Source organism: Anomaloglossus baeobatrachus, chromosome 5 (assembly GCF_048569485.1).
Source record: "Anomaloglossus baeobatrachus isolate aAnoBae1 chromosome 5, aAnoBae1.hap1, whole genome shotgun sequence".
In the NCBI taxonomy this organism is placed as follows: domain Eukaryota; kingdom Metazoa; phylum Chordata; class Amphibia; order Anura; family Aromobatidae; genus Anomaloglossus; species Anomaloglossus baeobatrachus.
This window is the reverse complement of record NC_134357.1, coordinates 424567734-424580936: the sequence shown is the minus strand read 5'-3', so window position 1 is coordinate 424580936 and position 13203 is coordinate 424567734. Positions and strand designations below refer to the sequence as shown.

Below are 13203 nucleotides of genomic sequence, written 5' to 3'. Positions count from 1 at the left end.
AAGCTATTTCAGCTGGTCTGGCGCAGGTGGACTCTGTCATACGTCCATCAGTGCCGCAAGTGGTGTCATTGACCTCGCAAATGTCTGCGTTTGCGACTTACGCTATCAATCAGGGCTGTGGAGTCGGAGTCGTGGAGTCGGAGTCGGAGTCGGAGCTCATTTTGGTGGAGTCGGAGTCGGTATAAAATGCACCGACTCCGACTCCTAAAATATATAATAAATTGGGGACAGGAGTGCAATGCAGAATGTGCTGAATATTTTACTAAATAACAACATTTAGTATAATGCTTATATTTAAGTGAAAAATTTATTGTAGTACAATGTGAACATCAGACATTTAATTGTTTTTATGATACAATAATCAAGATATTTGGATAGAACATAAAATATTTATTGGAATACAACTTTAGAACACAAAAAAACTAATAAATTGTAAATATGTAATATATATATAATATATATATATATATATATATATATATATATATATATACAGTGTATATACACACACACAAGATATATATGTAATCTACTGTATATTACATAGTGTATTACATATTTACAATTTATTACAGTTTTTTGTGTTCTAAAGTTGTATTCCAATAAATATATTTTATGTTCTATCCAAATATCTTGATTATTGTATCATAAAAATTATTAAATGTCTGATGTTCACATACACATATTCATGTACTACAATAAATTTTTCACCTAACTATAAGCAATATATGTAGGAGCCGGAGTCGGAGCCGGAGTCGGAGTCGGTGCAAGAGAATTTGAGGAGTCGGAGTCGGAGTCGAAGGTTTGGCTTACCGACTCCACAGCCCTGCTATCAATGCGGTCTTGGACTCTACCAGCCGTACGTCAATGGCGTCCGCCAACTCTGTGGTTTTACGCAGAGCCTTATGGTTAAAGGAATGGAAAGCAGATTCTGCTTCCAAAAAATGTTTAACCAGTTTGCCATTATCTCAAGACAGGCTGTTTGGTGAGCAATTGGCTGAAATCATTAAACAGTCCAAGGGTAAGGACTCTTCCTTACCCCAGCCCAGATCAAGCAAACCTCAACAGTGGAGGGGACAGTCGAAGTTTCGGTCCTTTCGAGGTTCGGGCAGGGCCCAATTCTCCTCGTCCAAAAGGACTCAGAAGGAGCAGAGGAGCTCAGATTCCTGGCGGACTCACTCACGCCCAAAGAAAGCAGCCGGAGGGACCGCCTCCAAGCCGGCTGCCTCATGACTTTCGGCCTCCTCTCTCCGCATCCTCGGTCGGTGGCAGGCTCTCCCGCTTTTGCGGCATTTGGCTGCCACAGGTCAAGGACCGGTGGGTAACAGACATTTTGTCTCACGGGTACCGGATAGAGTTCAGTTCTCGTCCTCCGCCCCGGTTCTTCAGAACTTCCCCACATCCCGACCGAGCCGATGCTCTTCTGCAGGCGGTGTGCTCTCTAAGGGCAGAAGGAGTGGTGATCCCTGTTCCTCTTCAGGAACGAGGTCAAGGTTTTTACTCCAATCTGTTTGTGGTGCCAAAAAAGGACGGCTCTTCCGTCCTGTTCTGGACCTAAAACTGCTCAACAAGCACGTGAAAACCAGGCGGTTCCGGATGGAATCTCTCCGCTCCGTCATTGCATCGATGTCTCAAGGAGATTTCCTAGCATCAATAGACATCAAGGATGCTTATCTCCACGTGCCGATTGCTCCAGAGCATCAGCGTTTTCTTCAGCGCTCTATTGGGAGACCCAGACGATTGGGTATAGCTACTGCCCTCCGGAGGCCACACAAAGCACTACACTAAAAAGTGCAAGGCCCCTCCCCTTCTGGCTATACCCCCCCGTGGTATCACGGGTTCTCCAGTTTTCAAGCTTTGTGCGAAGGAGGTCAGACATCCACGCATGGCTCCACAGATTTTAGTCAGCAGTAGCTGCTGACTATTTCGGATGGAAGAAAAGAGGGCCCATATAGGGCCCCCAGCATGCTCCCTTCTCACCCGTGGATGGTGTTGTAAGGTTGAGGTACCTATTGCTGGTACAGGGGCTGGAGCCCCACATGCTGTTTTCCTTCCACATCCCCTTGTAGGGCTCTGTGGAAGTGGGATCCTGCCGGCCTCTAAGCTCTGACGCCGGGCTCCATCCACAGACCCATAGCACCTGATGGATACGGAGCAGGAGTACAATCAGGGACATGGCCCTGCATCATACAGGTACTCTGTGTCCCCGGCAGGCACAGACACACTCCGGGCTGGCTGGGTGTTGTAGTGCGCCGGGGACCGTAACGATTGAGTTGGTGTTCCTGCAGTTTACTGGGGGACTTTTGTGTTGTGGGAACGCAGCGCCGACCCCCACTGGACCGGCGGCGCTGCTGTGACTTGTAGTGCGCCGGGGACACGCCGACCGCGCTTTTACGGCGGCGGCGTTTATAAATCCAGTCCCCGGCTTTTGCGGCCTAGCTCCGCTTCGTTCCCGCCCCCACCCTGTCAATCAGGGTAGGGGAGAGACGGTGTTTCGCAGCAGCGACGAGGGCTGGAGCCTGATTTACATGCTCCAGCCCTCTCACTAGGCACAGAGGGAAGCAGGCTTCCCGCTCTTAGCCAGGAACGCCCAGGGCCCGCCCCCCCTCCTCTCCCAGGACGCCGGCAGCCATTACATGCAGTCTGGCTGGAGGAAGGACGCAAAGCTCTGGGAGACCTGGACTAGGGGGCTTTTGGCGACCACACACCCGCTCTTAAGCGGGCGGTAAGCGGCATTTCAGCTGGCCCCTCTAGTGCCTCAGTGTGTATTGGTGTACTGTGTCACCAGATATATATATTTATTTATTTTTTGCACTGTGAGGTCGCTTCCTGGCTGGATACCCCAGATCGCTCTGAGGAGGCAGCAACATGTCATCCACAAAACGCAAGGCTGCCAAGGCTAGGGCTGTGTACACTGCGTGTGCTGCATGTGGGGCTGCTCTACCAGCAGGTTCCAAAGACCCCCATTGTGTGCAATGCTCAGATCCGGTGCTGCTTCGCCAGCCGGAGTCCGGAGGGGTAGTGACCCAGGCTGAGACGCTTGTAAGTCCTGCCCCGGTGTCAGGGACAGACTTTGCAGTTTTTGCTGATGGAATGTCTGTGACTATGGCAAAAATCCTTGAAACTTTGCAATCCATGACTGGGGCTCAGTCTATGGACACGGCGAGGTCTCTGTCCTCTAATCCCCCTCAGTTGGAGTTAATCCAGACTGCAAGGGGGTCCCCGGCTTCCCAGGCTGAGTATTATGACTCAGATGATAGCCCCAGCCACCCTAAGCGAGCTCGCTGGGAAAGACCCTCAACGTCATCACACTGCTCAGGGTCTCAGCGCAATCAGTCGCCCTGTGATGCGTCTGAAGAGAGTGATCAGGAGTCTTATCCTGGAACCCCTCTCAATCTGGATACCCCGGATGGGGACGCCATGGTAAACGAGCTTATCTCAGCCATCAATAGACTGTTGGATATTTCTCCCCCAGTTCCTTCTGCAGAGGAGGCAGCTGCAGAGCAGGAGAAGTTTCGTTTCCTCTATCCCAAGCGTAAATTGAGTGCTTTCTTGGATCACTCTGACTTCAGAGAGTCAATCCAGAAACACGACGCTCATCCAGAAAGGCGTTTCTCTAAACGTTCTAAGGATACACGTTTTCCTTTCCCCCCTGATGTGGTCAAGCGCTGGACCCAGTGTCCAAAAGTAGACCCCCCGATTTCCAAACTTGCAGCTAGATCCATAGTTGCAGTGGAGGATGGCGCTTCACTTAAGGATGCCAATGACAGACAGATGGACCTTTGGTTAAAATCTGTCTATGAAGCTATCGGCGCGTCGTTTGCTCCAGCATTCGCAGCCGTATGGGCACTCCAAGCTATTTCAGCTGGGTTGGCAAAAGTGGATGCTATCGTACATCCAGCGGTGCCGCAAGTGGCGTCCCTTACCTCGCAGATGTCTGCGTTTGCGTCTTACGCTATCAATGCGGTCCTAGAATCTACCAGCCGCACCTCAATGGCGTCCGCCAATTCGGTAGTTTTGCGCAGAGCCTTGTGGTTAAAGGACTGGAAAGCAGATGCTGGTTCCAAAAAATGTTTAACCAGCTTGCCTTTATCTAGAGATAGACTGTTTGGCGAGCCATTGGCTGACATCATTAAACAGTCCAAGGGTAAAGACTCTTCCTTACCCCAGCCCAGATCAAGCAAACCTCAGCAGAAAAAATGGCAGCAGAGGTTTCAGTCCTTTCGAGGTTCGGGCAAGACACAATTCTCCTCGTCCAAAGGGACTCAGAGGACGCAAAGAGTCTCAGATTCCTGGCGGGCTCACGCACGCCCCAAGAAAGCAAATGGAGGAACCGCTTCCAAAGCGACTACCTCATGACTTCCAGCCCCCCCCCCTCCGCATCTCCGGTCGGGGGCAGGCTCTCCCGCTTTTCCGACATTTGGATGTCACAGGTCAAAGACCGGTGGGTGACAAACATTTTGTCTCGCGGGTACAGAATCGAGTTCAGTTCTCGTCCTCCAGCTCGGTTCTTCAGAACCTCCCCACATCCAGACCGAGCAGATGCCCTGCTGCAGGCGGTGGACTCCCTAAGAGCGGAAGGAGTAGTGGTTCCTGTACCGCCTCAGGAACAAGGGCGAGGGTTTTACTCCAATCTCTTTGTGGTTCCAAAAAAGGACGGCTCGTTCCGTCCTGTTCTGGATCTAAAGCTGCTCAACAAACATGTGCACGCCAGACGGTTCCGGATGGAAACCCTCCGCTCTGTCGTTGCCTCAATGTCTCAAGGAGACTTCCTTGCCTCAATAGACATCAAAGATGCTTATCTCCACGTGCCAATTGCTACAGAACATCAACGTTTTCTACGTTTTGTGATAGGAAACGACCATCTTCAGTTCGTAGCTCTGCCATTCGGTCTGGCGACAGACCCCCGGGTCTTCACCAAGGTCATGGCGGCGGTGGTAGCAGTCTTGCACTCTCAGGGACACTCGGTGATCCCTTACCTAGACGATCTACTTGTCAAGGCACCCTCTCAAGAGGCATGCCAACTCAGTCTACATGCTACGCTGGAGACTCTACAGACGTTCGGATGGATCATCAACTTTCCAAAGTCGAATCTGTCACCGTCACAGTCGCTAACGTATCTTGGCATGGAGTTTCATACTCGAGCAGCGAGAGTGAAGCTTCCGCTGAACAAGCAGCGGTCCCTACAGACAGGGGTGCAATCCCTCCTTCAAGGCCAGTCGCACCCCTTACGGCGCCTCATGCACTTCCTCGGGAAGATGGTGGCAGCCATGGAAGCAGTTCCCTTTGCGCAGTTTCATCTGCGCCCACTTCAATGGGACATTCTCCGCCAATGGGACGGGAAGTCAACGTCCCTGGACAGGAAAGTCTCTCTTTCCCAGACGGCCAAGGACTCTCTACAATGGTGGCTCCTTCCCACCTCATTGTCTCAGGGAAGATCCTTCCTGCCCCCATCCTGGGCAGTGGTCACGACAGATGCGAGTCTGTCAGGGTGGGGAGCAGTGTTTCTCCACCACAGGGCCCAGGGGACGTGGACTCCGCAGGAGTCCACCCTTCAGATCAATGTTCTGGAAATCAGGGCAGTGTATCTTGCCCTACTGGCCTTCCAACAGTGGCTGGAAGGAAAGCAGATCCGAATCCAGTCGGACAACTCCACAGCGGTGGCATACATCAACCACCAAGGAGGGACGCGCAGTCGGCAAGCATTCCAAGAAGTCCGGCGCATTCTAATGTGGGTGGAGGACACAGCATCCACCATATCCGCGGTTCACATCCCAGGCGTAGAAAATTGGGAAGCAGACTTCCTCAGTCGCCAGGGCATGGACGCAGGGGAGTGGTCCCTTCACCCGGACGTGTTTCAGGAAATCTGTCGCCGATGGGGAGTGCCGGACGTCGACCTAATGGCGTCCCGGCACAACAACAAGGTCCCGGCATTCATGGCGAGGTCGCGCGATCAAAGAGCTCTGGCGGCAGACGCATTAGTTCAAGATTGGTCGCAGTTCCGGCTCCCATACGTCTTCCCACCTCTGGCACTCTTGCCCAGAGTGTTACGCAAGATCAGATCCGATTGCAGCCGCGTCATACTCGTCGCCCCAGACTGGCCGAGGAGATCGTGGTATCCGGATCTGTGGCATCTCACGGTCGGTCGACCGTGGTCACTGCCAGACCGACCAGACTTACTGTCCCAAGGGCCGTTTTTCCATCAGAATTCTGCGGCCCTGAACCTGACTGTGTGGCCATTGAGTCCTGGATCCTAGCCTCCGCAGGATTATCTCAAGGAGTCGTAGCCACAATGAGACAAGCTAGGAAGTCAACGTCTGCTAAGATCTACGACAGAACGTGGAAGATTTTCTTATCCTGGTGCTCTGCACAGAGAGTATCCCCTTGGCCATTTGCATTGCCCACCTTTCTTTCCTTCCTGCAATCGGGGTTAGAAAAGGGCTTGTCGCTCAGCTCCCTTAAAGGGCAAGTATCGGCACTATCCGTGTTTTTTCAGAAGCGTCTAGCACGTCTTCCTAAGGTGCGCACGTTCCTGCAGGGGGTCTGTCATATTGTGCCCCCGTACAAGCGGCCGTTAGATCCATGGGATCTGAACAGGGTTCTAGTTGCTCTCCAGAAGCCGCCTTTCGAGCCTCTGAAGGAAGTTTCCTTTTCTCGACTGTCACAGAAGGTGGCGTTTCTTGTTGCGATCACATCGCTTCGGCGAGTGTCGGAGCTGGCAGCTCTGTCATCCAAGGCTCCCTTCCTGGTGTTCCACCAGGACAAGGTAGTGCTGCGCCCCATTCCGGAGTTTCTCCCTAAGGTCGTCTCCTCGTTTCATCTTAATCAGGATATATCCTTGCCTTCCTTTTGTCCTCATCCGGTTCACCGGTATGAAAAGGACTTACGTTTGCTGGATCTGGTGAGAGCACTCAGAATCTACATTTCCCGCACGGCGCCCATGCGCCGTTCCGATGCACTTTTTGTCCTTGTCGCTGGTCCGCGCAAGGGGTTGCAGGCTTCTAAAACCACCCTGGCTCGATGGATCAAAGAACCAATTCTAGAGGCCTACCGTTCTGCGGGGCTTCCGGTTCCTTCAGGGCTAAAAGCCCACTCAACCAGAGCCGTGGGTGCGTCCTGGGCATTACGACACCAGGCTTCGGCTCAACAGGTGTGCCAGGCAGCTACCTGGTCGAGTCTGCACACTTTCACCAAATATTATCAGGTGCATACCTATGCTTCGGCGGATGCCAGCTTAGGTAGAAGAGTCCTGCAGGCGGCAGTGACATCCCCGTAGGGGAGGGCTGTTTTGCAGCTCTAACATGAGGTATCTCTTTACCCACCCAGGGACAGCTTTTGGACGTCCCAATCGTCTGGGTCTCCCAATAGAGCGCTGAAGAAGAAGGGAATTTTGTTACTTACCGTAAATTCCTTTTCTTCTAGCTCTTATTGGGAGACCCAGCACCCGCCCTGTTGTCCTTCGGGATTTTTTTGTTGTTTGCGGGTACACATGTTGTTCATGTTGAACGGTTTTTCAGTTCTCCGACGTTATTCGGAGTTAATTTGTTTAAACCAGTTATTGGCTTCCTCCTTCTTGCTTTGGCACTAAAACTGGAGAACCCGTGATACCACGGGGGGGTATAGCCAGAAGGGGAGGGGCCTTGCACTTTTTAGTGTAGTGCTTTGTGTGGCCTCCGGAGGGCAGTAGCTATACCCAATCGTCTGGGTCTCCCAATAAGAGCTAGAAGAAAAGGAATTTACGGTAAGTAACAAAATTCCCTTCTTCTCCGCTTCGTCATAGGAGACGAACACCTTCAGTTCGTAGCCCTGCCATTTGGTCTGGCGACAGCCCCACGGGTTTTCACCAAGGTCATGGCAGCAGTGGTAGCAGTCTTGCACTCTCAGGGACACTCGGTGATCCCTTACTTGGACGATCTACTTGTCAAGGCACCCTCTCAAGAGGCATGCCAACACAGCCTGAACGTTGCGCCGGAGACTCTCCAGACTTTCGGGTGGATCATCAACTTTTCAAAGTCAAATCTGTCACCGACCCAGTCACTAACATATCTTGGCATGGAGTTTCATACTCTCTCAGCGACAGTGAAGCTTCCGATGGACAAGCAGCGTTCACTACAGACAGGGGTGCACTCTCTCCTTCAAGGCCAGTCGCACCCCTTAAGACGCCTCATGCACTTCCTGGGGAAGATGGTAGCAGCAATAGAGGCAGTTCCGTTTGCGCAGTTTCATCTGCGCCCACTTCAATGGGACATTCTCCGCCAATGGGACGGGAAGTCGACGTCCTTGGAGAGGAAAGTCTCCCTTTCCCAAACGGCCAAGGACTCTCTTCAATGGTGGCTTCTTCCCACCTCATTATCACAAGGAAGGTCATTCCTACCCCCATCCTGGGCGGTGGTCACGACAGACGCGAGTCTGTCAGGGTGGGGAGCAGTTTTTCTCCACCACAGGGCTCAGGGTACGTGGACTCAGCAGGAGTCCACCCTTCAGATCAATGTTCTGGAAATCAGGGCAGTGTATCTTGCCCTCCAAGCCTTCCAGCAGTGGCTGGAAGGAAAGCAGATCCGAATTCAGTCGGACAACTCCACAGCGGTGGCATACATCAACCACCAAGGCGGGACACGCAGTCGGCAAGCCTTCCAGGAAGTCCGGCGGATTCTGATGTGGGTGGAAGCCACGGCCTCCACCATATCCGCAGTTCACATCCCCGGCGTAGAAAACTGGGAAGCGGACTTCCTCAGTCGCCAAGGTATGGACGCAGGGGAATGGTCCCTTCACCCGGACGTGTTTCAGGAAATCTGTCGCCGCTGGGGAAGGCCGGACGTCGACCTAATGGCGTCCCGGCACAACAACAAGGTCCCAACTTTCATGGCACGGTCTCGCGATCACAGAGCTCTGGCGGCAGACGCCTTAGTGCAAGATTGGTCGCAGTTCCAGCTGCCCTATGTTTTTCCCCCTCTGGCACTCTTGCCCAGAGTGCTACGCAAGATCAGGTCCGATTGCCGCCGCGTCCTGCTCGTCGCCCCAGACTGGCCGAGGAGGTCGTGGTATCCGGATCTGTGGCATCTCACGGTCGGCCAACCGTGGGCGCTACCAGACCGGCCAGACTTACTGTCACAAGGGCCGTTTTTCCATCTGAATTCTGCGGCCCTGAACCTGACTGTGTGGCCATTGAGTCCTGGATACTAGCATCTTCAGGATTATCTCAAGGGGTCGTGGCCACCATGAGACAGGCTAGGAAGCCCACGTCTGCTAAGATCTACCACAGAACGTGGAAGATTTTCTTATCCTGGTGCTCGGCACAAGGAGTGTCCCCCTGGCCATTTGCATTGCCTACCTTTCTTTCCTTCCTGCAATCTGGTTTGGAAAAAGGCTTGTCGCTCGGCTCCCTTAAAGGGCAAGTCTCAGCGCTATCGGTATTTTTTCAAAAGCGTCTAGCACGACTCCCCCCTGCAGGGGGTTTGTCACATCGTCCCTCCGTACAAACGGCCGTTAGATCCATGGGATCTGAACAGGGTACTAGTTGCTCTCCAGAAGCCGCCCTTCGAGCCTCTGAAGGCTGTTTCACTTTCTCGACTCTCACAGAAAGTGGCCTTTCTGGTAGCGGTCACGTCTCTTCGGAGGGTATCCGAGTTGGCAGCGCTGTCATCCAAAGCTCCCTTCCTGGTTTTTCACCAGGACAAGGTAGTGCTGCGCCCGATTCAGGAGTTTCTCCCTAAGGTGGTATCCTCTTTTCATCTCAATCAGGATATCTCCTTACCTTCCTTTTGTCCTCATCCAGTTCATCGGTATGAAAAGGATTTGCATTTGTTGGATCTCGTGAGAGCACTCAGAATCTACATTTCCCGCACGGCGCCCCTGCGCCGCTCGGATGCACTCTTTGTCCTTGTCGCTGGTAAGCGCAAAGGATCGCAGGCTTCCAAATCCACCCTGGCTCGATGGATCAAGGAACCAATTCTTGAAGCCTACCGTTCTGCTGGGCTTCCGGTTCCATCAGGGCTGAAGGCCCATTCTACCAGAGCCGTGGGTGCGTCCTGGGCATTACGACACCAGGCTACGGCTCAACAGGTGTGCCAGGCAGCTACCTGGTCGAGTCTGCACACTTTCACCAAACATTATCAGGTGCATACCTACGCTTCGGCGGACGCCAGCCTAGGTAGAAGAGTCCTGCAGGCGGCGGTTGCCTCCTCGTAGGAGAGGGCTGTTTTGCAGCTCTAACTTGAGGTATTAATTTACCCACCCAGGGACTGCTTTTGGACGTCCAAATCGTCTGGGTCTCCCAATGGAGCGCCGAAGAAGAAGGGAATTTTGTTACTTACCGTAAATTCCTTTTCTTCTAGCTCCAATTGGGAGACCCAGCACCCGCCCTGTTTCCTTCGGGATTTTTGGTTTTTTCGGGTACACATGTTGTTCATGTTGAACGGTTTCAGTTCTCCGATGTTACTTCGGATTGAATTTGTTTAAACCAGTTATTGGCTTTCCTCCTTCTTGCTTTAGCACTAAAACTGAGCAGCCCGTGATCCCACGGGGGGTGTATAGCCAGAAGGGGAGGGGCCTTACACTTTTTAGTGTAATGCTTTGTGTGGCCTCCGGAGGCAGTAGCTATACACCCAATCGTCTGGGTCTCCCAATTGGAGCTAGAAGAAAAGGAATTTACGGTAAGTAACAAAATTCCCTTCTTAGCGCTGGCTCCTTGCTCTCCTAGGTACAGTGCACATCGGGTTAATTAACCCGATGTGTACTGCAGCTACATGTCACAGAGCAGGGAGCCGCGCACACTGCTTAGCGCTGGCTCCTTGCTCTCCTTGCTACAGTACACATTGGGTTAATTACCCGATGTGTACTGCAGCCACATGTGCACAGAGCAGGAGCCGGCACTGGCAGCAAGGGCGGAGGCTGGTAACGAAGGTAAATATCGGGTAACCAGGGAAAGGCCTTCCCTTGGTTACCCGATGTTTACGCTGGTTACAGCTTACCGCAGCTGCCAGACGCCGGCTCCGGCTCCCTGCTCGCTTCATTTCGTCGCTCTCTCGCTGTCACACACAGCGATGTTTGTGTCACAGCGGGAGAGTGACGACCAAAAAATAAAGCTGGACATTCAGCAACGACCGGCGACCTCACAGCAGGGGCCAGGTCGTTGCTGGATGTCACACACAGCGACAGCGACGTCGCTGCAACGTCACAGAAAATGGTGACGTAGCAGCGACGTCGTTGTCGCTGTGTGTGACACCAGCTTTAGAATCCTATTATGGCGTCTGTGCAATTGTCATATAGACACAGATAATTATGCAACTACATCTATATTTTGATTATTTACAGATAATCGTATTACATTTGAACAAACAATTTATAGCCCAAGCTACCTTCACAATAATAATTGCAATACTTTGTTGTTAGCATTATGATTGTCTTTCTACTTTTTTTAGTTGTAGTTTGTCCACTCCTATGATTTACTAACTGAAGTGTAGACCTATAGAGTTGAGCTAGATTTCCCCTTTCGTGTGCCTAGTGCAACAAGTGAACAGTGTGGCTTTATTTCAGGACCGTGCGGTCAGCGGCAGTGTGATGAGCAATTACGAGGCCTTCAAACCTACAGGAGGAGCAATGGGAGATCGACTATCTGCCATGAAGGCTGCATTTCAGGTGCCAGGCTGGAATAGTATATGAATGTTGAGGCTCTTTATGTCTCTATATTAACTGTTCTTTCATTGCCTTCACAGTCACAGTATAAAAATCATTTTGTTGCTGCCAGCTTGAGCACACAGAAGACCGGAACGTCGTCCATCAACTCCGGAGCTTGGACAAGTGCGGGCAGCTTAAGTTCAGTTCCCAGTTCTTCACCACAGACTCTTTCATTACCACCAGAACTGATGCCTCCTGTGTCCAAGGCATTGCCCGGCTTTACCAGCAGTGGAACACTTAGTAGTATCCCAACTGCTTATGCACCCATGGGTAATCCTAGCAACCCTGCAGCCACCCAGCAAAGTAATAAAGAGGGGTCTAGTAGTAGTAGTAGCAGCAGCAGTAGTAGTAGCAGCAGGGAAAGTGGTGGAAGTCGAGATAAATATGGTGACAGTAGGGGGAGACATGGAGATAGCCAGCGGCATGGGGATGGACATCGTCATAGTGACAGAGATGGACACCGCCATGGCGATGGACACCGGCATTCCAGCAGTAGCCGACACAATGAGAGCCGTAATGGCGGCGATGGAAGAAGAGATGGTGATGGCCGAAGGGAGAGTTCTCGGGATACTGATGGAAGAAGAGAGAGCTCACGAGACAGGGAAGACAGCCGGAGAGACAGCTCTGGAGATGGTCGAAGAGAAAGCTCACGGGATGGAGGAGAAAGCAGGAGAGAGAGCTCACGAGATGGAGACAGTCGTAGAGAAGGATCCCGAGATGATGGAAAAGGGGAAACCTTTGCTGTCCCGGATCCTCCCAAGCGCAAGAAAAGCAGATGGGACAGTTGAGTTCCCTGTTGGGAGTTACCTGGCGTCACTAGAGCTACGTGTCTTTGTTCTCATTTTTTTTTTTTGGGGGGGGGGGGGGGGTTTGCTTGCTTTTTGGTGGACCTGAAGTCCCGAACTGAATGTTGGTCAAATACATCTATTCCTTCATGAATTGAGACAATATGACTGTGCATAGTGACAGCTTTTACAAGTCCATGAGAGGATGGTCCCGTATCCCTACGCTTTTTTGTGTAGAGCAGTGAAATTCCCAGTTGTATCCTGTGCTTCGTACAATACACAAAGCTGGAGCATCTCAAGTGGCCGCCATCTGTGAGACGCCTTCAAACTGCGTGTTTAGAATGTTTTTGTTTTCTGTACATAGGTGGTTTTCATTTCTTTTCTTTTCATGTACCAAGTTGTTCTCAATCACAATGAATAAAATAAAAATTGTTTTACTTCAGTCCCCATCTCTTGCTCGCACCACAGACGTCTGTATGAATAACGCACCTAGCTTATTAGTAAAGGGAGAAGGTTTAAGATTAGATCCCATTTCTATTGTCTCGCTGTCTCCTAGATTGGCATACCCACCTATTGGGAGAACGGATGTCATAAATGAGAAGAAAGTCATGGTAAATATTTTAGTGAAGGTAGGGGGGTTATAATTGGTCCTTATTCGTCTATACAAATGTTATATTCTTCTCTATGGCCTGATGTGATCACCTTGTAGTTGTCTTACATCCAGTCCCACTGCTTCTCCATC

At 51.6% G+C, this 13203-nt stretch overlaps 1 protein-coding gene across 1 annotated transcript in view; it reads left to right on the top strand.

The window, feature by feature from the left end:
• Nucleotides 1-12898, top strand: part of DDX42 (DEAD-box helicase 42) — a 90105-nt gene extending 77207 nt beyond the window's left edge. Inside the window, exons 17-18 of the mRNA XM_075350322.1 lie at nucleotides 11536-11637; nucleotides 11715-12898. Of these exons, the coding sequence (XP_075206437.1) occupies nucleotides 11536-11637; nucleotides 11715-12464 (852 nt within the window). The 3' untranslated portion in view covers nucleotides 12465-12898. The remainder of the gene's footprint in view (nucleotides 1-11535; nucleotides 11638-11714) is intronic.
• Nucleotides 12899-13203: the final 305 nt, after the last annotated feature.